Source organism: Chenopodium album, chromosome 20, assembly GCF_948465745.1.
Source record: "Chenopodium album chromosome 20, dcCheAlbu1.1, whole genome shotgun sequence".
In the NCBI taxonomy this organism is placed as follows: domain Eukaryota; kingdom Viridiplantae; phylum Streptophyta; class Magnoliopsida; order Caryophyllales; family Amaranthaceae; genus Chenopodium; species Chenopodium album.
This window is the reverse complement of record NC_137853.1, coordinates 22260550-22283297: the sequence shown is the minus strand read 5'-3', so window position 1 is coordinate 22283297 and position 22748 is coordinate 22260550. Positions and strand designations below refer to the sequence as shown.

Sequence of the window (22748 nt, the reverse complement as noted above, 5' to 3'; positions counted from 1 at the left end):
TAAATTTTGTAATTGACTTGCAATATTGTTGTAGCACCACTGTTAAATTCTAGGCTATGGTTGCTGGTAAGTGCAAGTGCTAACAGGTTCTGGTGGAGGAATACGTAGCTATTAAGGAATTTCTTCCTCTTGGTTGAGCCACAATTTTTTGTTGAAATGATCTCATATAACAATGCCTACAACCACTAAAATATCCCGAACAGATTATTATTATAATAACACTAGGGGGAGGGGGCGACCAAGAGACACGTATACTTCTAGGGGTAGGATTTGAGTGAAGGAAGAGCGAGAGCAGGATTATCCAAAGAGTCAAGACAAGAACGAAAATGTGAACATAGTGTATAAAACTATGGGATTTGTAAAATATGTTGAGGCATATGGCTCTTATACACACCAAGTATTGGTTAGAACTGCAGCTCATGACTACCCTTCTGCATCAGGTTGGATCCCCTCCCCCCTCCTGAAGGTATTATCATGCTGAAGGTCGAAGGTAATTTGATCTCTGGGTCACATGTTGGGTTGGGGATGGTTGTAAAAAACGAGCTTGCAATTGGGCAGTGTTTGCTTACTTCAGTTCAGAGGTATGAAGGGCTGTGGGAAGTAGAACAAACAATACACTTTTTCTTAAACCACTTTTAATGTCTTATATATCAAACTTTAACTTTATAAAGTTTGCCTTTGAATTAATTTTTTCAACAGAACTGTTTCATGTTTTAATTTAGGGAAAATATGGAACACAATAAACCTACAACTGTACTGAAACCCCCTAAGGTTTTAACTTTGTACAGATAAATCTAGGAGAGAGTTTTGCTGCTTAGATGTCTCCTGCAATGGTCACACTGTAAACACTAATACTTTTTTCATCCTTGTTACTAGATGCACAATGTCCTAAATTGATACGCAAATTGTTGTTCGATTCAACTCAAAGCACTATTTATGACACTTCTTACCCTGTTAGTTGCCTAATGCAAGACAATTAGCCGGGTTGATTACTAATGAGACTTCTGTATTAACATATGCTTTTCAATTTCTGAACATGAACAATGTGTTATAAAAGTAATGTACTGCTCTGTCCTTTTAAACTGCGCTCTTTTGTTTGCAAACTGTTTTGAGAGCTTTCCTGCATCTAAATTACTTAATATTCTCTTCTCTATTAGTGAATTTGTATTTGAGAACAGGGAGTATTTTTAGGATATAATATTGTAATGGAATCCTTGTTTTAGCAGTTTGCTTTCATTCTTATGTATCCGGTAACAAATCTTATTATGTTCGACGTAGAGCATGCTTTCACTTTTATATATGTTGTTGGGTGTGGTAGATTGAAATTTGAACTGTTTAGATTTACTGCAAAAAAAATTTGTCACAAAATAATGCAATTTAGCTCACTTGCTTATATGCGTTGCTCTGTTATACTTTCGGCTATTCATTTTTGTTCATTTGCATAAGCATATGCTTTTTCTAAGATCTTTAATTCCCAGCTACCAATATGACTATTATCTATTGGTGCTTGGATTCACACTTTCTCCAAATTATGGGGCAAGAAAAAACTTTAGAAAATTTCAGAAGTGGGGTTGAGAGGAGGCATCTTCTTGGAAATATACTCGTGAATTGGTAACATTTTTTCGTATTTTGAGGCCCACAAATAGTATTCGTAAATGTATCCTTATATTTATCTAAACTTATTTTATTTATTTTTATTTTTTCCTGAACCTATCTTGTTTTTGCAATGAATTCTTTGCCCATCATACTTTTGGTTGTTTTGGCGTATAGTTCAATCTAATGTTTGGCATACTTGCACCTTACAGTGTCAATTATCTAATATTGCACCTCCACTTAGCATAATGTTGAAAATTAGTTTGTGCTGGTTTCGATCCTTAGTTAGAACAGAACATAGGAAGGATAAGTAGTTGCATATATTTGCTGGGAATAGCTTAAGAACATTCACTAACTAAATGCATCACAGTTTCTATGTCAAACTCTTTTGTGAATGACTGTTCAATAATCTTTTTTCATCAGCCTTACCTTTTTTTTCAAGATCTTGTACTACCAGATCTTATTCGGAATCTGTTAAGGAACATTCTTCCCTAGCCTTTTATGATTTTCACCATCAGTACTGCTCAACATGACTGCTGAAGGTGACAACACTAATGTTAAGCTCAGGACGTGTCCTAATGGCCTCAGCTTCAGTGTGGAGAGGGACATGCCATAGCTCAAAGTTAAACTTGAAGGGAAAAGACTTGCTTTAACCCAAGTTCTTTGTGTGCAAATGTGAGGAGGTTTTTCAAGGTCTTTTTTTCCATTCGTGATATGGTAGTGTGTGGGATTTTTGTGTGGTGCTTGTGAGTTAGTTGTTGAGGTGTGATCGTTCTTGTGTTCTTCTTCTTTCTTTGCTTATTGCTGCTGCAAGGGTTGTTTGTTTTGTTTGGGGCTACTGTGCTTCCTTCCTAAATTGAGTACTCGTGTGTGTGTTCTTGATATATGGATAACCAATTCAATGGCTCTTACATAGAAACTTGCTACTAAGTGTACTAAGGTATCTCTTCATTCCCATGGTTTCCTTTATTTAGTTCATTTTAAGATTGAGAATTTCTCAATTCAATTTGATAAGAAATTGGGGGCTTCTGATTTAGTTAAGTTCGTTTGAAATTGAGGGGTTTTTTCGAATCAATGCAGATCGTTTTAAAATTGTAGATTTCTGGTTTAAATCAATTAGTTCATTATTTTGGGGTAGTTTCAATGCAATTTGGTAAAAAAAAATAGGGATTTGATTTCTCTGCATTCTACAGTTAGGGCTTTATTAATTTATTTATTTGATTAAGATTGTTAAATATCTAAGTGATTATTTTCTTAATGAAGGTTACTAGAAAATTAGCTTTGACTAGCGGAGGAGACAAGAACCCTCGCGTTACCATCTTGGAACTGTTGCTCTTCGGTAAATGTTCATCTAAAAAAGGACGCCTCCAATAATTGCTTATTAAAAGATTGTATGATTTCAAAATTAAGCTAATTGTTTTAAATTATCTTCAATGATGAAACCTTTATAACACACTCTTGATCCAAAATGGACAGCCATGTATTGCTTTTATTATCCGAAGTAAATTATAAGCAGAGTGCTCAACGATCCATTTAATTGCTTCTGTAGTTTATGTAATTGTGAACTTGAAATCCTGTATTATACTATTATTAGACTTTATACTTATGATTAGGGATCAATTAATGTCTGTTAATAGATAAAGTAGTGAGGTATGCTTGCAAAAACAAGAAAACTATCTCGGTATTGATCTAAGCTTGTGACATACTCCGTATTTACTTTGTGGCAGAAGTTATATGATGCCACTATAAGTGTGATATCAAGAATTCCTTTTTTCCCAACTGAAATATTTGGTTTTGATTAATTGGAGTTCTGGTTTGACTCTTTCAGTTTAATACTCTAAGGTAGCAACTTCAGCTCATTGCATCAAGAATATATCGATAGCAATTATGACTTCAAATGCAACAGATCGCTTTTCTTTATCTTGTCGTTCAGGCAAAACAAAATGTGAGCTTCAGAAGAGTTTACAAATATATAGTACAGAGTAATAATATTGAGCTTTGTAGCTTTTTGGCTTGTTATTTTACACATTTTTAGATCCATTTTTTATGTCGAGAATTTTCTTAGTAGGCCCAAAATTCTATATTCTTTGTAAATTATCTTCTGATCGCGTGATATAGGTTGATTTAATTCTTGTCAAACTGGGCGAGTTAATATGCTCTTTTGGATAAATGTATAATCTAAGAATATGATCAATTTGTTTTGTTTCGGATAATTTGGAGTGGAAGTTGTTGCATGTTAAATTGTTAGCTGGTTGTACATTAAGGCATTAAGCTTTTTTTTTTTTTCCCTCCTCCAATAGCTGTAAATTAAGCTTTTAAAGGTGAAAACATCCTATTTTCTGGGTTTTTAAAGAGGAATATCGTAAGATGGGTAATTTAAAAACGCATCACTTTTACTTATATTGCCCTAAATGACACTAACCTTTTTACTCGATAGGCAGAGCATTATGCAAATTTGCGCTTGAATTCCACGATTTTATGTATCTGTTATGTGATTATCAAACATACTTTTATGCTTTGGATATAGGAATAAGTCCAATCAATTTCTTAATGTGTTTTACTTTGGAGATTGTATGCATATGATTGCAGTATATATTTATATCGTTACATATACTTTAAATATTTTAAATTTTGCTTTTGGGTATTACCCTATAGCCATGACATTCTATAACCATGCGCGAGAGAGAGAGAGAGGCCATTAAAAAGGAGGGAGAGAGAGATCGAGAAAGAGATAGAGAGAGTTTGAGGAAATAAAAAAAGTAAGGAGAGAGAAACTTTTTAGAGTGTAATTAAAGAGATGAAAATAGGTTTTAGATACTTTTAAAACTCCTCAAAAATTCAAAACATAAATAAAAGAAAATTAAAGCTAAAAGGATGGAGAAACAGAGTGACCAAGAAAAAGGGGATAGAAATCGACAATTAGATTTGGACAAACTTCAATTCTTTCACTAAGGGTCTGCCTAGATTGTTAATAAAAGGAGAGTAAAAGCTATGGGATGAAAAAATTAGATTTTTTTAATTTGCCTCGATAGGAATAATATTTTATATATTTCCCTAGAAATGGGGGTAAATAGGTAAATATTAATTACCCACACTAGTGGAAAAAATCTCATTCGTAACAGGCTATTTGTAACGGGCAAAGCTTTGCCCGTTACAATTAAGATATTCGTAACGGGCAAAATAGTGTCCTTTACGAATACTTATTTATTCGTAACGGGCAAAATAGTGTCCGTTACGAATAAATAAGTATTCGTAACGGACAATTATTGCCCGTTACGAATAAATAAGTATTCGTAACGGATAAATTAGTGCCCGTTACGAATATTTATTCGTAACAGACACTATTTTGCCCGTTACGAATACTATATTCCACGTAACAGGCCCAACTGATGAGAGGAGCCCATTACTTGGCTTTTTAGGATTTCACCTAATAGCCGTCACACCCCTTTCTCTCTCATCAGTCCCTCTCTCTCTCTTCTCTCCTTTCCTCTCCTCCCCGTCATTCAGCGGCCTCTTTCTCCTCTCCTCCATCAATCTGAGTTTTCAAAACACTTGTGCAAAGAAAAAGAAATCAGTGTTAATTTGTTGTTGCTCTTATAGTGAATTCCAAATATTGGATCTAGATAGCGGCGAATTGTCAAAAACTACTGAAGAACAATTCTTAGATAATTTTGGATATCTTTGCCTAAAACTTCAACCATTTTAGATCGTGAGGTAAGAAGTCCTTCAATTATTTTTTCCTCTTCTTGAATTGATTTCTGGGCATCTAATTGTATAAATTCTTGAATTTGTTCTTGTGAATTCTAATTTGCTTTATTTTTTTTCAACATGCAATTTGTATTTGATTCATTTTTGGCATTTATATGGTTTCCTTTGTACGTCTGAAACGAATAATAAATTTTTAAAAAATATGTTCTTCAATTGAAACGAGTAATACATGCAATCAGTAATGAATTTAGTTCATCTTTGTCGATTAATACCTGATTGCCGATTTTTTTGTAATTTTTTTTGTTTATAGAGAGAATTAAGAATCCTGATATGGCATGTTGATTAATTCTACGGTTCTTCGAGTTTTTTTACCGAAATCGATCAATTTATCCCCAATTCGTTCATTTTTATTGGTAATTTATGGGTTGTTGTTATATAATCTCTATTAATCTGTTTGTTGAAGTGAGAAATTGGGTATTGGTTATTGATTCTCTATGCAAGGTTCTTTCTTTCTGCATTCTTAGGTGTTTTAATCTGCAATTGGTGAGTGTTGGTGATTTTAAGTTGATGTTTTCTACCTGATAAGGTTGCATGAGCTCAGAAATTTTTGTATATTGCAATGGCCTCTTCATGTTAGGTTTTGTTTTATGCAACCTCTGCAATGCTGGCTTTCTTACTAATTTCGAAGTACTCGATTTATTGCATACTAGAGGGGCTGCCAAGGTTTCTACCCAGGCCATGGGTTTGTTCAAATCGTCTGAATTCAAGGTTGATACTGAATGTGCCTGGAAAGTAATTTCAAAGTGAGAACTCATCTGATTGATCTGAACATTACCAATGTCTAGTACTGCTGGCCTTGTGATATCCTGCAAAGGTATGAATCTCAGGCTCGTTGTGTTAACTACAAAATCTCATCTTCACTTTGTTGATTTATTGGTTTGTTGTATAGCTGATTAGCTGATGTAGCATGGGAGGCCAGGAAGCCGATGGTGATAGAGCAAGTAGAGGTTGCTCCACCACAAGAAGTCAGAGTTAAGATAAATTACACTACACTTTGCCGCGCGTACTGACTTTTACTTTGGGAAGCTAAGGTATATCTTATTCACCTACCATTCTGTTTTCATTCCATACTATTTTGTATCCCTTGAGGTTTCTGAACTATGTTTTACAAGAGCTGAAAACTCCAAATATTCTCCATATTCTGCAGGGTATGCGCATATATTCTCAACATTAATATTAGTAATGAGAGCTTATCTTGTTTTACCAAATCATAAATTTTTGTTGTTTTGTGATATTAACTGCCGTTTATAACTAGAACTACTCCTTATTCTACAAATGCAAGCATGTTCATGATCTTAGTTGAGCCAAGCTATGCAGTGATTGGCCACCTCATTTAAATCTCAAGTGAAGTTCACTGTTGATTTTTCAAAGTTGAGGTTGGTAAGTAATTTTTATTTTACTTATTTTCCATTGATTTCTAGTAAATATTGAATTCCATTAGAGTTCAATCATTGTCCTTTGACCTGTATTTTCTTAGTTATAGGCTCTATCAAGCCTTCAGAATATCAGTGATGTTGTTTCTGCCGACTCAGAATCAATTATTTTTGTTCACCATAAACTCAAGAGTAACACGTCTCCTAATTTAGCGTCACTTAAGCTGACATCAGGAGCTTCAACATAACTAGAGTTACAATGCAAAGAAGACACATAAATCACTCTCTATAATTATAAATTTTCATGTTGTATTAAGGAGTATTATTTATGTAGTAGCTTTTGACTCATGTTAGGGAGTTGTTGTAAATTAAAGTCAATTTGGACATTTATTAAAGTTGTATCTTTGATTTTATAATTAATTAAATTATACATTTATTATTATTTAATATTCATAATAGTAACTAAAATTTGGCATCATCAAAGGTTAGCATTGTAGCAGGTATCACCTGCTGCATTTTTAAAAAAAATTTGGGTTCAATTATATTTGTAACGGACAGTGTGATTGCCCGTTACAAATAACGGGTTATTCGTAACGGGCAGTCAAACTGTCCGTTACAAATAACGGGTTATTCATAACGGGCACTTCGGGCAGTCAAACTGTCTGTTACAAATAACCCGTTATTCGTAACGGGCAGTCAAACTGTCCGTTACAAATAACAGGTTATTCGTAACGAGCAGTCAAACTGTCCGTTACAAATAACGAGTTATTCGTAACGGGCAGTTTGACTGCCCGTTACGAATAACCTGTTATTTGTTATTTGTAACGGGCACTGCCCGTTACGATTAACATAGACTATCCGTAACGGCAGCATACGTAACGCCCGCTGCCCGTTACGAATAGGCTATTTTTGCCCGTTACAGATAACTATTTTTCCACTAGTGCTAGGCCCCCCCTAGCGTTATTTATTTCCCCTGAACAACTACTCTTCTATCTCTTCCATCTCTCTCCTTTTTAGCTTCCATCTTCTACCACCAACCCTTCCCCAACCTTTCGCTACCACCCACTACCAAGGCTTTTACCGACTACTGCCACCAAACCGTCTCTCTTCTACCATCATCTTCACTCCATTTTTTAATGAACAAGGTGCACTAAAATCAATTGAATTGCTGTCGAAATTGACTAATAATTTTAGATCCACAACCTTCATGCTCAAATTTCACCACAAAGGAGTTGAATTATACCTTCATGAAGAATTTTTGATGAATTATTTCTTTTATTCGCCTCTTCTCTTTTTCAGATATGTTGTTTTGTTTTTAATAAGCAGGACATTAATGGTAGTTTTCAAGGTGGGATTGGGTTTATAAGTTGGTTGATATGGTGGTCCGTTCAATGGTGTAGCTCAATTTCAAGCTTGGCTTTCCATGGAGAAGGAAGGGAAAGAAAGTTTTTCTTTTACCAAGTAAAGATGACAAACTCTTGAAAAAGTAAATATCACCCATAATAAATCCCTCTGTGACTTTTGTCCCATTGATTTTTACTCCCTTAATTACTTCTTGGAATCTAGGTAGGCCTAATATTTGTTAACAAATGTGATTTTGTGATAATTATGGAAATGTTAATAATTTGTAGCACTTTTAGAATAAAACGTTTAACCTTATAGTAGAATTGTGCTATAGATTTACAAGTAACTATTTTTTTTAAAAAAATTTATATAACCATAGTAATATATAGCTTTTAAGAGAGAAAATGGAAGAAGGATGGGGGGAGGAGAAGAGAGGAAGAGAAAGAGGGAGTGGGAGGAGGAGGAGAGAGAGAGAAGAAAAAAGGGAGGGAGTGGGAGAAGAGAAAGAGAGGGGGTAGTGGGAAGAGAGGGAGGTGTGAGAAAGAGAGAGAGAGAAGGGTTGAGATAAGAAAAAGAGAGACAAATAGAGATGAGTTAAGAGGAGAGAGAGAGAGAGAGAGAGAGAGAGAGAGAGAGGTTGGGAGAAAAAAGAGATAAGGGTCTGAAAAGAAAGAAATAGAGAAATTAAGAGAAAGAGGGGCAAGGAGATAGATAGAGTGATAAAGAGATAGATCAGTCGGGAAAGAGAGAAGAGTCAAGAGAGAATAAGAGAGAGAGGGAGGGTTACTTAACCGTTCAAACCATACAAGAAGAGTAAATAAGTTGGAAAAAAAGGAATAACAAGGTGAAAAAAGCAAGAAAGAATAGAAAAGGATAATGATATAAGACAAGGAAGAAATATAAGAGAGAGGATATATATGAAAGAGGAAGAGATAGGAAGAACTTAATATTCAGTTAGTAACTACCACACAAATAAGTTTCCCTAATCATCATGTTAATAACACCCCAAACCACGAAACACGATCAAAATTTCACGAATCTTACATATAATTAGATCCATTTTTTATGTCGAGATTTTTCTTAGTAGGCCCAGAATTCTACATTCTTTGTAAATTATCTTCTGATCGTGTGCTTGATATAGCTTGATTTGATTCTTGTCAATCTGGGCAAGTTAATATGTTATTTTGGATACATGTATAATCTAAGAATATGATAAATTTGTTTTGTTCTGGATAATTTGGATTGGAAGTTGTTGCATGTCAAATTGTTAGCTAATTGTACATTAAGCTCTGTTTTTTTTAATACTATTTTCTGGGTTTTAATTTAAAGAGTAATATTGTAAGATTGGTAGTATAAAAATGCATCACTTTTACTTATATTGCCTACATAACACTAGCCTCTTTATTCAATAGGCAGAGCATTATGCAAATTTGCGCTTGAATTCCACGATTTTATAAATCTGTTATGTAATCATCAAGCTACTTTTATGCTTTGGATATAGGAAGAAGTCCAACCATTATCTTAATGTGTGTCCCTTTAGAGATTGTATGCATATGATAACAGTATATATTTATATCGTTACATATACTTTTGAAGTTTTAAATTTTACTTTGGGGTATTAGCATATAAGCCATGACATTCTATAACCGCGAGAGAGAGAGAGAGGGAGAGAGAGAGAGAGAGTTCGAGGAAATAAAAAAAGTAAGGAGAGAGAAACTTTTCAGAATTTAATTAAGAAGATGAAAATAGGATTTAGAAACTTTAAAAACTACTCAAAAATTATAAAATATATACATAAGAAAATGAAAGTTAAAAGGATGGAGAAACAAAGTGACCAAGAAAGAGGGAATGGAAATCGACAATTAGATTTGGACAAACTTCGATTCTTTCACTAAATCATATTCGTTAACAAATCTGGTTGTTGATAATTATAGAAATGTTAACTAATTTGTAGCACTTTAAGAATAAAACGTTTAATCTTATAGTAGAATTGTGCTATAGATTCTCTAGTAAATGAATTTTAAAAATGTTTATATAACCATAGTAATAGATAGCTTTTAAGAGAGAAAATGAAAGAAGGATGGAGAAAGGAGAAGAGAGGAAGCGAAAGAGGGAGTGGGAGGAGGAGGAGAGAGAGAGAAAAGAAAAAAAAGGGCGGAAGTAGGAGGAGGAGTGAGAGAGAGAGGAAAAAGGGAAGGAGTGGGAGAAGAGAAAGAGGGGGGACGGAGGGAGTGGGACGAGAGAGAGGTGTGAGAAAGAGAGAGAGAAGGGTCGAGATAGAGAAAGAGAGAGATAACGAGAAATAGAGATGAGCCAAGAGGAGAGGGCGAGAGAGAGAGGTTGGGAGAAAAAGTGAGATAAGGGCCGAAAGAGAAAGAAATAGCAATCAAGAGAAAGAATGGTAAGGAGAGAGAGATAGTGTGATAAAGAGATAGATGAGTCCGGAAATAGAGAAGAGTCTAGGAGAGAATAATAGAAAGAGGGAGGCTTACTTAACCGTTCAAACCATACAAGAAGAGTAAATAGGTTGGTGGAAAAAAAAGGAACAAGAACGTGAAAGAAAGCAAGAATGAATTGAAAAGGGAAATGAGATAAGTCGAGGATGAAATACAAGAGAAAGGGTATATATGAAGGTAGAAGAGATAGGAAGAACTTAAAATCAAGTTAGTGACTACTATACGAATAAGCTCACCTAATCATCATGTTAATAACACCCCAAACTACGAAACACGATCAGTTTTAGAGAGAGAAAATGTGGGTTTGATGATTGATGATTGAAGATTGCTACATTTGATTTGATTTCTATCAAGTTTGTAAGGATTCTTTAATCTTTAATGCAATTTCATGTTTGATTTCATTAGTATTGTTGTTTGATTTGGTTGATTAATAGTTTGATTGATTTGGATTGAATTTGTTGATTTCAATTGATGAATTTGGGTATGATGATTAGTTTAGCTTTGATTTTGATGTTTTTCATGGATTGTGAGTAGTTTGATTGCTAGGGTAGTGGTGAAGCATGTATTAATGATGAATTGATATTAATTTGGGGAAATTGATTGAGTTGATAATGTGATTAAATTGGTTGATTGATTTTGTGCATGTGTGTGCTTGATTAGGCTTGATCACCCTTGTTATTCACACTAGATTGCATTGTGAGTTCACATTGATACGGACCATTAATTTGTGGCTTACATTTACTCGATTGAGATATCTTGTGACGTTTCCTAGTTAGTGTTTGATGTAGTTGGCGCTAATTAGACCTCTAGGAGAATAGCATGATGTGCTCTTTTGGTTGCAATTTCGATTTTCCCTCACATTGCTTGACTTGATTGATTGACCTCCCAAATTGATTGATTCTCATTGTTGATGCATGTGGATCTATTCCCCTAGTGTCTTTTCATTTAATTTAGTACAAATTTATTGCATTGATTAGCTTAGTCTTAGTTCTTACCATAAACCCCGCGCTTGACTTCGGAGTAGCTTAACACTAGACAATAGGCATTCAATTTCCATTCCCTTGGGTTCGACCTCGACTTACTAATATACTCTTATAGGGGTTTGTTGAGTTATAAATATTGTTTGATTGGGTGGGGAGGTAGCCCAACGACCTACCGTTTCCGCGCCCATCAGGGGGGAGGGATGCGCATATTGTGTGCTCCAACTACTATAATCTTAAATATTAAAAGTGTAAGGCTATTCCTCCAACCATATTATCAAAAACAATTTTACATAAAATAATTTATAGATAAATGAGCAGCAAATAAACTTTAATACTTACACAAATGATATTTCTCATTCATTTTACACATTCTGTATTGATTATCAAATCTAACCAATATAATTTTCAATAGAAGAGCCACTCAAAATTTTGTACTCTAAAAAGTCTAACAAACTAATATATCATAAGTATTGCATTTTTTTTTATTACTACTCTTTACTATCACAATCATTTAAAAATGAACTATTTGAAAATTGTTTAGATACTCGATAAGAAAACAATTGCGTTCTAAAATAATATCTAAAACAATAAAATAATTTTTTAAAAATCATGGAGTTATAACAAATTCTAGATGACTTCACTTATAACAATTGCTTTTCCATAGATATTTCACCATAGAAACATTATCACTACTCCTTGTTAGTACTTACAAATTCATGTATCCTTATTATTACAAAACTCGAACACAACCAACGTAATTTACTTGTCTTATCATCGGGGGGGCACGCGCAACGCGCGTGCTCCAACAACTAGTTTGACAAAGTAAGGGGAAGTTGGAAAAATATGAACTTTAATGTTTAAATGAAGATTCCAACATCTAAATTTTGTGAATCCTTGAAAATTATATCTTCCAACATGAAGATAACCAAATTTCTATCACAAAATTGGAACTTTATGTTTCTAATAACCTCAAAATGATTAAAACAACAAAGTTTAACACAAAATAACATGGAATTTGGTGGTTTTTAAAGTTTCAATCACTTATCACAAATACAAATAAAGATTGAATCTTTAACACTTAGGAAGCCTCAAAACAAAAATTTTCACACTAAAAAGCAATTAGTTTGCAATTATGTGAAAATATATCATCCTTTAAGCATCAAATACTACCAAGTAAGTGTGCTTTAAGGGGACTTAAAAATGCAGAAAATAATGCAAATAATCAACCACATAATCAACAAGTTATGCCATTAATTTCAAGGTTAGAAAAGACTTAAAATTTTTGTTAAAAACAAAAAATCCCTCGAAAAAGGCTTTTCTGGTCAGAATTTGGCTAAAATCACAGGTCCAAAGGGGTAAAAACCTTTCCAGAACACCTTTTCCACCCAAAATTCACTTGTTTTCGATGAAAATCTGGGTTCTAGGCCGGATTCGACATTAAAAACGGGATTAAAATTACTAAAACCGAGCTACCAATCTAATTAGTAACTTAAACCAGAAAAATAAGCCAAAATAAACCTTGAAAAACATGATTAGAAAAATAAACGAGCGGGGCTCTGATACCGCTGTTGGGGTTTGGTGAGTCAGACTCACCGCGGAAACAATCCCGACCCAAGGAACCACTCGTAATTAATAAAACCATAAAGCATAAATAAATAGACACAAGAAAAGGAAGAACGAATCATACCCTTGAAGCGAGCTTCGCCCTCACAAAACGGGCTCTTACTTGAAAGCCTCGAGCACCGCAAATGCCGTGCCTCCAACAGTATCCACCCACAAAGGACGAACACGACTTTTTAGGTCCGTTACCTTGGAGTTAGCAAGGTCCGACCAAAACCCAAGTGTTAATGGAGTTTAAGAGTTTTTCCAAAATATGGAATGCTCTTTCTAACTCCCACTCAAGCACTTTACTCCAAATCCCAAGGTTGGTATTTATAGAGGAAAGTATGAGTGGAAATTTCTATCCCATCAATGTTGGATCATGAAATTCCACAAATTAATTTAAAGCTAAATTAAATTAAAATTGCAAACTAATAATAAATCTACAAGTGGCATTACCATGTGAAATGGGTTGGTGAGGACCACAAGGAGAGTAGGGGACCATACTTGCTCCCCACTCAATACTCTCCTTGTACCACATGTCCTTACCCACTTGCTCCCATATTCCTCAAGCTTCCCCATAGTGACCGGCCCTATAGCCCAGCCACGAGCCCAACCCGAGCCCAGGCCCGCACCAAGATGCGAGTTGCTGCTGTGCGCGCAAGCCACGCACTTGGTGCGGGCTTGCTGCTGTGCGTGGCTGCTAGTGCGTGCACTGCTAGCACGCCTAGCTTGCGGTAGCTAGCTGCTGCACGCCCCACGTGCACGCGGCTGTTAGCTGCTGATGTGCGTGGCTGCTAGCACGGTGTGCTAGCACGCACCTAGCCAGCCATGCTAGGCTCGGCTTGGTGCGCTTGCTAGCCACCTATGCTTGGACATTTTTGCCCCTAGCATTCGGATGCTCGGGGAACTCCGATGCTAGAGGTATTTTGGGAATATGGTCGATTTATTATTATTTTGCGTGTCTCGTCTTTTTATTATTTTTGACTCGACTTCCGACGCTCGGTTTCGACGCTCCAAGCTCGAATTACCGACGTCTAAATATTTAACACTCGGGCGACGAATTAATTTCTTCCGAATTAATTCGTCGAGTCGGTTCGTATATTTTGCTTGGGTGTGACCCGAAGGGGTCAGTCAAGATTAAGCTGTAATATTAATTATATTAATATTACTGATCGGAAGCGGCCTCCACCCAGGCATTCCGATCACTTGACCTTACTTAATATATTAGCTTTCTAATAATTCTGAACCCGTTATCAGAATAATACACTTGTTTGAAGGATGCCATTCCTTTCAGAGTGATTCTCGTTGAACATTCTAAAGTGGATCATAAGTTGAGGATCCTCATCATCATCCTCCGGCTCAATGACTTCCATGCGAAGACAGGCAAGGAATTCCAAAGTTACACGCTCATAAGTGTAAGCGTGGAGGTGAATGAAGTCACCCCATCCAAAGTTTTGAGCCAACCTGAACACCTTATCCAAAATGCCTCGCTTCCTCAAAGTTTGAGGGCAAAAGAATCTTGTTGAATGGATTGGACGCTTGATGAGTGGCTGAAAGATGGGCCAAAATTGCTCGTCCGAAGCAATAGTACCGTGATCATTGATGCCGGGAGGAGGTGGGAAATGTGGTCCTGATGATTCTCCCACTCTCTTCCTCTTTGATTGTCCTTTGCCTTTGCCTTTGCCCCACATTTTGGTTCTACAAACTCGCCAAGGGTATATCATTAGAACAAATTGATAGGAAATGACACAAGAGACTAGCCAAGGTAAAAGTGCATGCATGAATAAGAAAACAAAGGCATGAATACAATTGATGTAAACAATTCAAGGCATGCATGAATACATTTGAACCAACGCTTAAATAAGAAATCTTATGTCATTCCTATATGAGTCCTAACAAAAACTAGGTGAATTCGACATGATGTCCCCTAATTTTCATGACAACCATTCATTAAACTATAAAAAACAAACCAAAATAATGAATAACAATCTCCAACAACATCTAACTCATGAATTTCTCAATCATAAAATAGTAACATGAACACCCTAGTATGAAATCAACAATCTTCAACAAAGACATTGAAATCGAAATAGAACCAAGGCAAACATGCATAATCATCATAACAACATGTTCTACTATCAACAACCAATCAATTGCAACAAGTAAATCCAAAGAACCACATGAATCAAACAAGTTATTACTAACAATTTCAAGAATACCACAATTCATACTTAAACATGTAAAACATGGTAAAACTATGAGAAATTGAAGAAATAAACTTGCAAAAGCTAGGAAAACCATACCACAATTGATTGTAAGCAAGTTGAAACCCAAAAACACCAAAGCACTCAAACCCTTGAAATTGGGGAAAATAAAAAGATGGGATTTTTGTGAGGAATTTTTGGTGGAGATTGTAGAAATTGAGTAGAGGATGGAAAATAAGTAAGGAAAAGTGAAGATTGGAGTGATTTTGATGGAGGTTTGAGGTTGAAGGGGGGTTTTAATGGAGGTTTAGAGTGAGAAGAGGAGAAAGGGGTAGGTGACGAAAATGGGAATGAAGGGTCACGAAAATTTTCAGCGGCATAAAAATTATAGCAGCAACAATTTTTTTTCAAATCTGAAGAATGGTTCGGCCGAACCAGGGGTATGTTCGGTTGAACCACAGTGATAGTTCGGTCGAACTCACCTTAGGTTCGGTCGAACCATGGCTAAAATTCATTTTTCTAAACTCCAGGCAGAAAGTTCCAGCAAATTTGCGAAAATAGAGGAGTGACCGAACCTGGAGAGAGTTCGGTCGAACTACATAGCATGTTCGGACGAATCACCCCTGGGTTCGGTCGAACCTATGCTGAAACTTGATCTTTACAAATTTTGGCAGAATGTTCCTGAAATTTTTCAAAAATTGAGGAGTGACCGAACCCAGGACAGTTCGGCCGAACTACAGTATAAGTTTGGTCGAACCATCATTAGGTTCGGTCGAACCTCCTGCCAAAATGCAAAATTGAGTTGTTGGCAGAATGTTGCAATAAATCCTTGAAAATGCTGCAGTGGCCGATGTAGGGAATATTTCAAGCATTATGATCCCAAACTTGAACCCTACTGTGATCATACACTAAAGTATGGTGGCGTTCTAAAGGGAAAGAAAAGAGAGAAAAAGAGTCGCCAACAAGTTTTAGGAACTTGTAAACCCAAAAACGATCCAAGGGACCGTCAACTCCATAAGGTCTTGAACCAAATAGGGTTCGCGGATGAGGGTACGAATCCAATCTACAAAAGAAAGGACCCGCCCTATAAAATAGGCCTCTACTTTGTTCTACTCGTTTTCATGTGCGCTTTCTGACTAACATACAAACATTATATTAACCCTAACCTGTTTATCTATGTTGGTTGAATATTAATGCACAAATAAAACTATTATTGGCGATCACTTGAGTTAAAATCATATTAGCCTAATTTAAATTATTAATTATCTTATTAGGCGTGATTTCAAGTACAAATTCCCTTTAACAAGCATAAAAGGTGTGATCAAGCAATAACAATATCAAGCAAAATAATATAAGAACAATCATAATAACAATCATAATCATGATAAGGCATAATAAAGCTTAAATATAATAGCAAGATCCTAGGCATGATACTAACAAGATTAATAACAAACCCTAGCATGTCACTAAGCATCAAAGATCAAAACTTTTAACCTAACATGGTACTAACATGATATTAGAATGAGTAAAAGGCACCCTAAACATGATACTAGAAAGTAATAAAAACATTCTAACATGATACTAGGAATTAAACAATATTAAGCATGCTTTCTACATTGAAAGAAGGTAATAAGATTACATACTTTGAAGCCTCGTACCTCTTTCTAATAACAAAATACACAAGTTAGTAAACTTCAATGAAATTAATAAAGAATAATTAAATATTTAAATTGAAATCAAATTAAACAAAGGTTTGACTAGATTTGGACCAAACCCTCAGAAAATATTAAACCTTGCACGTCTAGGGCGAAGGCAACTTCGAACTTGGCCAGGTGATTCTAAATCTTGTGAATGCGGAATATTGTTTGTAAAAGCTTGTTTAGAAAGAGAGAGAAAGAAAGCATGTATATTGCTCAAGAGAGAATAGAGAGAATTGGGTGATTCTGAATTAATGAAAACGGAGTTTTGGAACCCTATTTATAAGGAAAATAATCCGGAAAAGTACGAAATTTGATAAGGAATAAAACTACACGCTGTCGCAAGAAATTCACTTTATCGCGAGGTGACAAGGTCTTTTGCGAGGCGACAAACTTGTCGTTTGGCGACAGTCTGACTTGGACGTGTTTTTCCACGCGGAATCCGATCTTTAATCAACTTTTCAAATATAATAATAATAAAATAATAATATTTTATTCCAAATAAAAAACCATCTGAAAATAATAATTATTAAATCTAATAATATTAGAATTAAAAGGAACCTTCTAGAAACTTCTAGAAAGTTATAATTAATCCTAATAATTTTAGGAATAATAATTAACATTGGGCCATCCTCTAGATCATTGGGCCGTAAGTAAATAATTAACCGGCCCAGTTTAGTATTTTGGCCATAACTTCCTCAATATTCATCGGAATTGGGCTTATAATATATCGTTGGAAAGGTCTCTTCGAGCCCCATCCAACTACACTATTATTGGGCCTTAATTACGGACCAAAATAAACTGGTTTGGTTATTTTTAATAAATAGAGTTATTTTCGAAAACAGAGAGAAGAGAATAAAACTAAACCGCAACACTTGACTTTTCCACACTTTCACCTCATTCGATTATGGTTCGACGTGAAAGGCATTCATCACTGGGTTTGGTTTTGGGAAGACACAAATGGGTGTCTACAGAAGCCCCCACTTTGACTGAGTTTGGTGAAACAAAAGTTTCGAAAACAAAAGTCAAAGTAGCGATAGGGACGGAGAATGATTTAGAACGTTCTGCAATCCCAAATCATTCTTATAACGCCGATACCTGCAAAACTAATCATCAGTTAAAACAGATAAAAGAGTTAAGAAACGCGTATCTTGCACCGTCGAGCACACGTCTCTGGAGGTAACCATTTGTTGTTGCATTTTGTCTTGACGACCTTCTTCAAGCTAGAGAACGCCATCTTTGAAGGTAACACTACGTGGTCATCTTCAATACTTCTTGGTGAAAATCTTCCATAGTATTTCGGGAACATCGTTGAAAATAACTGTATGTCGTCATCTTCAGGGTTGTGGCGGTATGTCGCCGCTATAGACAATCTCTTCCTTACCTTGAGGGACCGTCGAAGGTGACCATATCTCGCCATCTTCAAAATTTGTGACATTACCTCGCCACGGCAGTATTTCGCCACTAGACAACTCCTCTCTATGTTGGGAAATCGCCGAAGATCACTCTATGTATCGATCTTTAAAATACCATTTTCGTTTTAATACTTCGGTGCTTCTACTTTTGTGAACCATTACATCGGTGCTACTATTGAACCATTATTTCAGTGCCTTATTATGAGCTAATATGTAGGCGCTTTAAGCTAAATGAGACAATCTTTCATCAGGTCGATCACTTGATGCAATTGCAATCGAGTCGATTACTAAATCATGTCAAATTTGCTTAGAGGGGCTAACTGGCGTACCAAGGAACCCAAATTGCGGCAATAGGTCCACAAAGTCATTATGTGGGGCCCATCATTCTATCGCCGCTCCAGCGCCAGCCAGGAACACCTGTCGACAAAATTTGTGTCTGTCGCCTCGCGACAATCTTGTCGTTTGGCGACAGAATCGGGGTTTTAAATACCCGTCTTCTTCTTCATTTCGCTGCTGCTCTGCTTTGTTCATTCTCACGAAATCTTCAAAAAGCTCGTTCTCACTCATTTCTTGGCCAAATTCGCTCAAATTGTTGCAAATCGAAGCTTTTCTCATCTATTTTCCCGATCTATGTAAGTTTTGCTCAAACTCTACTCGGTTTTTGATGAATTGTGCGTTCTTGTTCACGGATTTTCGAAAAACATCGAAAATGTTCTTGCTTAATTTGCTTTGTTTGTTGGATTTCATGCCTTGAATTTGTTTGATTATGCTTGTATATTGCCTTGGGAGTATTTTGAGACTTGTTTGACTCAATTTGGTGACGTAACGAACAATTCACCATTGTTGGACCTCCTAAGGTCGTGATGAACAATGTAGTCTATTCTTCGTATTTTTGCTAGTTTTCCTTGTACAATTTGACACAATATTCATCATATATTTGCAAGAAATTGTTTGTTTGCTTGAAAATGCTAATCATGCTTAGTTGAATTTTTGCTCTGTTTTAGTACTACGTACTCTATTTTTGCGAACATAGTATCATGCGGCTTAGGCGAACCTTAGATACTGTAGAGCCTTAAAATTAATTACTTTTACGTAATTTAGCATGGCTAGACGACGTGGTTCCGGCTCTCGATCGAGAGACTCGCGCCGAGAGGGCGAGCCTACTAGCGAGGGCGAGGACGTTCCATCTACATCCAGGCTGGGTCCCATGCCAGATTGGGATGAGCGTACTCTGTTTCATCCGCCTCTTCATCATTTGTCGGAGCGAGTCCGACGCGGTCTTGCAGGTGGGAGGACCCATAGCCACGGCTCGGGTAATTCCACCATTGGTTCACTCTACGACACCTTCATCAGTAGAGATAAGGGTTTACGCCGACTTTGGGAGTCATGTGAGTTGACTCCCCTTCTACTGGCTACTCGAGCCATGCTTTCATACGATGGGGGTAACCTTGTCGTCCGATCTTTGGTGGAGTTCTGCTGGGACACCACCAACACCTTCCATTTTCCTTAGGGTGAGATGACAGTCACTCCAGCCGATTTCAGCCTCATCACGGGGTTAGAGTTCCAGTCCACTCCTTTGCCGTTCGACAGCAACATCACGGTCTATTCACCAGTCGTTCAGGATTTGTTGGGTCCGATTGCTATTCGGGCCCAAGCTGAGGCTCAGTTGGGACAGATGAGTTCCCGATGTCTTCGGCGCTGCACATTGGTTGCAGCTTTCGAGGACGATGCCACCACTCGCGAGCAGCGGGTGCGCATCTTTGTGCTGATTCTGCTATCAGGGACATTTTCCCCTGGTCGAGGTAGTAGAGTACTTCTTTACGACCTGTCCGCCGTTCGCGACCTTCAACTGGTCGGGACATATGACTGGGCAAGCATGGCCTATGCGGACTTTCTACTGGGCCTGCGACACTCTTGCCGTCACAGGGCCTTGTCTAGAGAGGTGGCACTTTCCAGCTTCTGGAGGGTCGTAGAGGTCTATCTCTCCTTTCTTTTGAGATTTAGCTCTAGGTTAGATGCAAAACTCTTACTGACTTCTACCTTTCATGAAGATCTGGTTCTACGAGTACTTTCCCTCTCTTGCGCCTGCGAGGCTTTCTCCTCGCGTGCTCCCCGTTGCTGCTAGTTGGGGAGGCCGCCGAGGTCCGCCGGAGGTGCTTCGCCTTCGAGAGATGATCCTCTCGGTAGGTCTTTATAAACACTACTTTTTCTTTTATCATTTTTGGTATTAGTCCTTACATTATAATCTTGCAGGAGCCCAGCCCGGTCTATCGACCTTGGGCTATCTTTCCTATTCCTACGTTGGCGGCGCAGTACACTGCTGAGCGTCGGTATTTTCTGGGGACATACGACGCAGTGATCTACCTAGGGGAGAGGGTAGCCGTTCAGCATTCTTCAGACGTCTTCATCGTCCCGGCTCCTCCACCCCGGCACATGTTCCATGATGCCTTGCAGCAAGATCAAGCTAGTCGATCATCTCGGGGTACTCCTTGGAGATCCTACATTCTCCTCGAGCAAAGTTACGAGGAGGATCTACTACCGTTGCTAGCGCCGGCTCCTGTCCTTTTAGAGGAGGCAGCGGTATGCTTTTATTTACTTGACTTGTTTTCTATTAGGTAGCCCTCAAGTATTTTCTAACCTTTTGTTTTTATCAGGCTGGTCCTAGGGAGTTTATTCCCTCGAGGATGTCCATACGCTATCAGGGCATGTACGGGCCGATCGAGGAGCTGATTCCGCCAGCTCCAGAGGGGGAGCGGTTCGTAGAGCGCTCCATTCCCCGTCACCAGACTCGGGTAGGTAACTTTGTATATCTTGTTTTTACATTTGTTTAAAAACTGTTACTGACTTGGCTATTTTGGTAGTTCTCTCGCAAAGTGGTGACAGCTATGGCGAGGTGCATAGACGCCTTTCGCAGCCAACTCGTGAGGCTGCGGAACCGTGCTACCTGTCGTAGCAACGACGCTGAGGAGGTATTACTTTTTGCACTAGCATCTTTATCTTGCTCTTTACTTGTTTTCTCTAATTTTGATTTACTCTTGCAGGGACAGCCTATTCCTTCTCCACGCACTCGATCGAGACCCGCGCATAGGAGGGAGACTACTAGGTCCGACTCGAGGCGTCGCCGGACTACTTCAGGTGGTTGAGGTGGTCGTTCTGAGGCCGCTCTTGTAGAGGACTCAGCATCATCTCCTGAGTATGCTCCGACTGGGCCGACCAGTCGAGGTGGGATGGGTGGTGGGACGTACGAGGTTGGCTCGTCGTCGCAGCAGCCCTTGCAGCCTCAGCCTCTCTCTATTCGGTACTAGGGTTAGACGGGTTCGCCCGGCCCTGAGTTGCAGTTTCCGCCGACTGGCGGTTTGGGGGATGGTGAGGGACATACTCCACGGAGTAGGACTTTCTTCGACACTTTTGGCGTCCCCCATCATCTACGGCCTCCTGCACCGTAATTGTACCTGTATTTTTATTTATTTTGACTTTGTAGGAATTTGTCTAATTTTTATTTATTTATATGACTCATGTATTAGACACTTTGTACATATGCATATATTACTTATTAAACATTTTATCTCTTGTATTTTATTTTTTCATTTTATTTTATGTGCGTGTGAGTGTGTGAGAAAGTGTATTTTTGCGCAAAAATTTCGTCATTTTTTATATTAATGGAGGGTACCGACTCTCTCCCCCAAAAAAGAAAAATGAAAAAATAAAATGAAGGGAAAAAGGTATAATTACTAAAAATAAGCCTAAAATTAATTAAGCTTACTTTAAGTAAAAATAAAAGAAAAAAGTAGTAAGGGTGAAATAAAATGTGTTTGAATAAGTCAAGTCAAAGTGGAATTCGAGTAAGTAAAAACACGGTTTTCAACGCGCATAAACTGTCGCTCCTGAAAAAATACTGGAGTCGGGTAATCATACCTGTCGCCACGCGACAGCTGTTGTCGTTACGTGACAGACTTGTCGCTTGGCGATAGGGTCGATTATCCCAATTCTTACAGGAATTTAATTCTGCTGTGAAAAAAGCTTATAAATAGCCCCTAGAACTGACGTTTTCTGCATAATTCGACCAGATTAATAATTAAATAAATTAACTATTAATCATGTCTTTAGCTAAGAAAACTTTTTACGAATATACACGTGAGTGGTGTCGTTCTTTAACTACTAAAGAGAGAAAAGAACTCGACTTTTTCCATATGGGGGGTATTTATGGTGTAAAGGGGGTAGATCTTGACATATACTTTATTTATACCGCCTTAGAATATTGGGATATTAATACTCACTTTTTTAGATTATTTTATGATGAAATTTGCCCTTTA

The 22748-nt window shown here is 37.3% G+C and overlaps 1 protein-coding gene and 1 long non-coding RNA gene across 3 annotated transcripts; both read left to right on the top strand.

The window, feature by feature from the left end:
* Positions 1-5044: 5044 nt before the first annotated feature.
* On the top strand, positions 5045-7175 carry LOC145599191 (uncharacterized). 2 transcript variants are annotated; one of them, XR_014103704.1, is made up of 4 exons: positions 5045-5307; positions 6012-6175; positions 6251-6741; positions 6839-7175. It is a non-coding gene; the product is annotated as an uncharacterized LOC145599191 (long non-coding RNA). The 2 variants fall into 2 exon arrangements; XR_014103703.1 differs by having other exon boundaries at positions 6251-7175.
* A 12853-nt stretch (positions 7176-20028) lies between these two features.
* On the top strand, positions 20029-21965 carry LOC145599484 (uncharacterized). The gene is made up of 4 exons (XM_081655856.1): positions 20029-21015; positions 21090-21227; positions 21297-21404; positions 21477-21965. Exons 1-4 carry the CDS (start codon positions 20869-20871, stop codon positions 21576-21578), a joined length of 495 nt encoding a protein of 164 aa, XP_081511982.1. The 5' UTR covers positions 20029-20868; the 3' UTR covers positions 21579-21965.
* Positions 21966-22748: the final 783 nt, after the last annotated feature.

Coding starts and splice junctions, on each gene's coding strand:
- LOC145599484 (XM_081655856.1), top strand. CDS start 20,869: ATGTTCCATGATGCCTTGCAGCAAGATCAAGCTAGTCGATCATCTCGG. Junction 21,228..21,296: donor TTCCCCGTCACCAGACTCGG/GTAGGTAACTTT, acceptor CTATTTTGGTAG/TTCTCTCGCAAAGTGGTGAC. Junction 21,405..21,476: donor GTAGCAACGACGCTGAGGAG/GTATTACTTTTT, acceptor TTACTCTTGCAG/GGACAGCCTATTCCTTCTCC.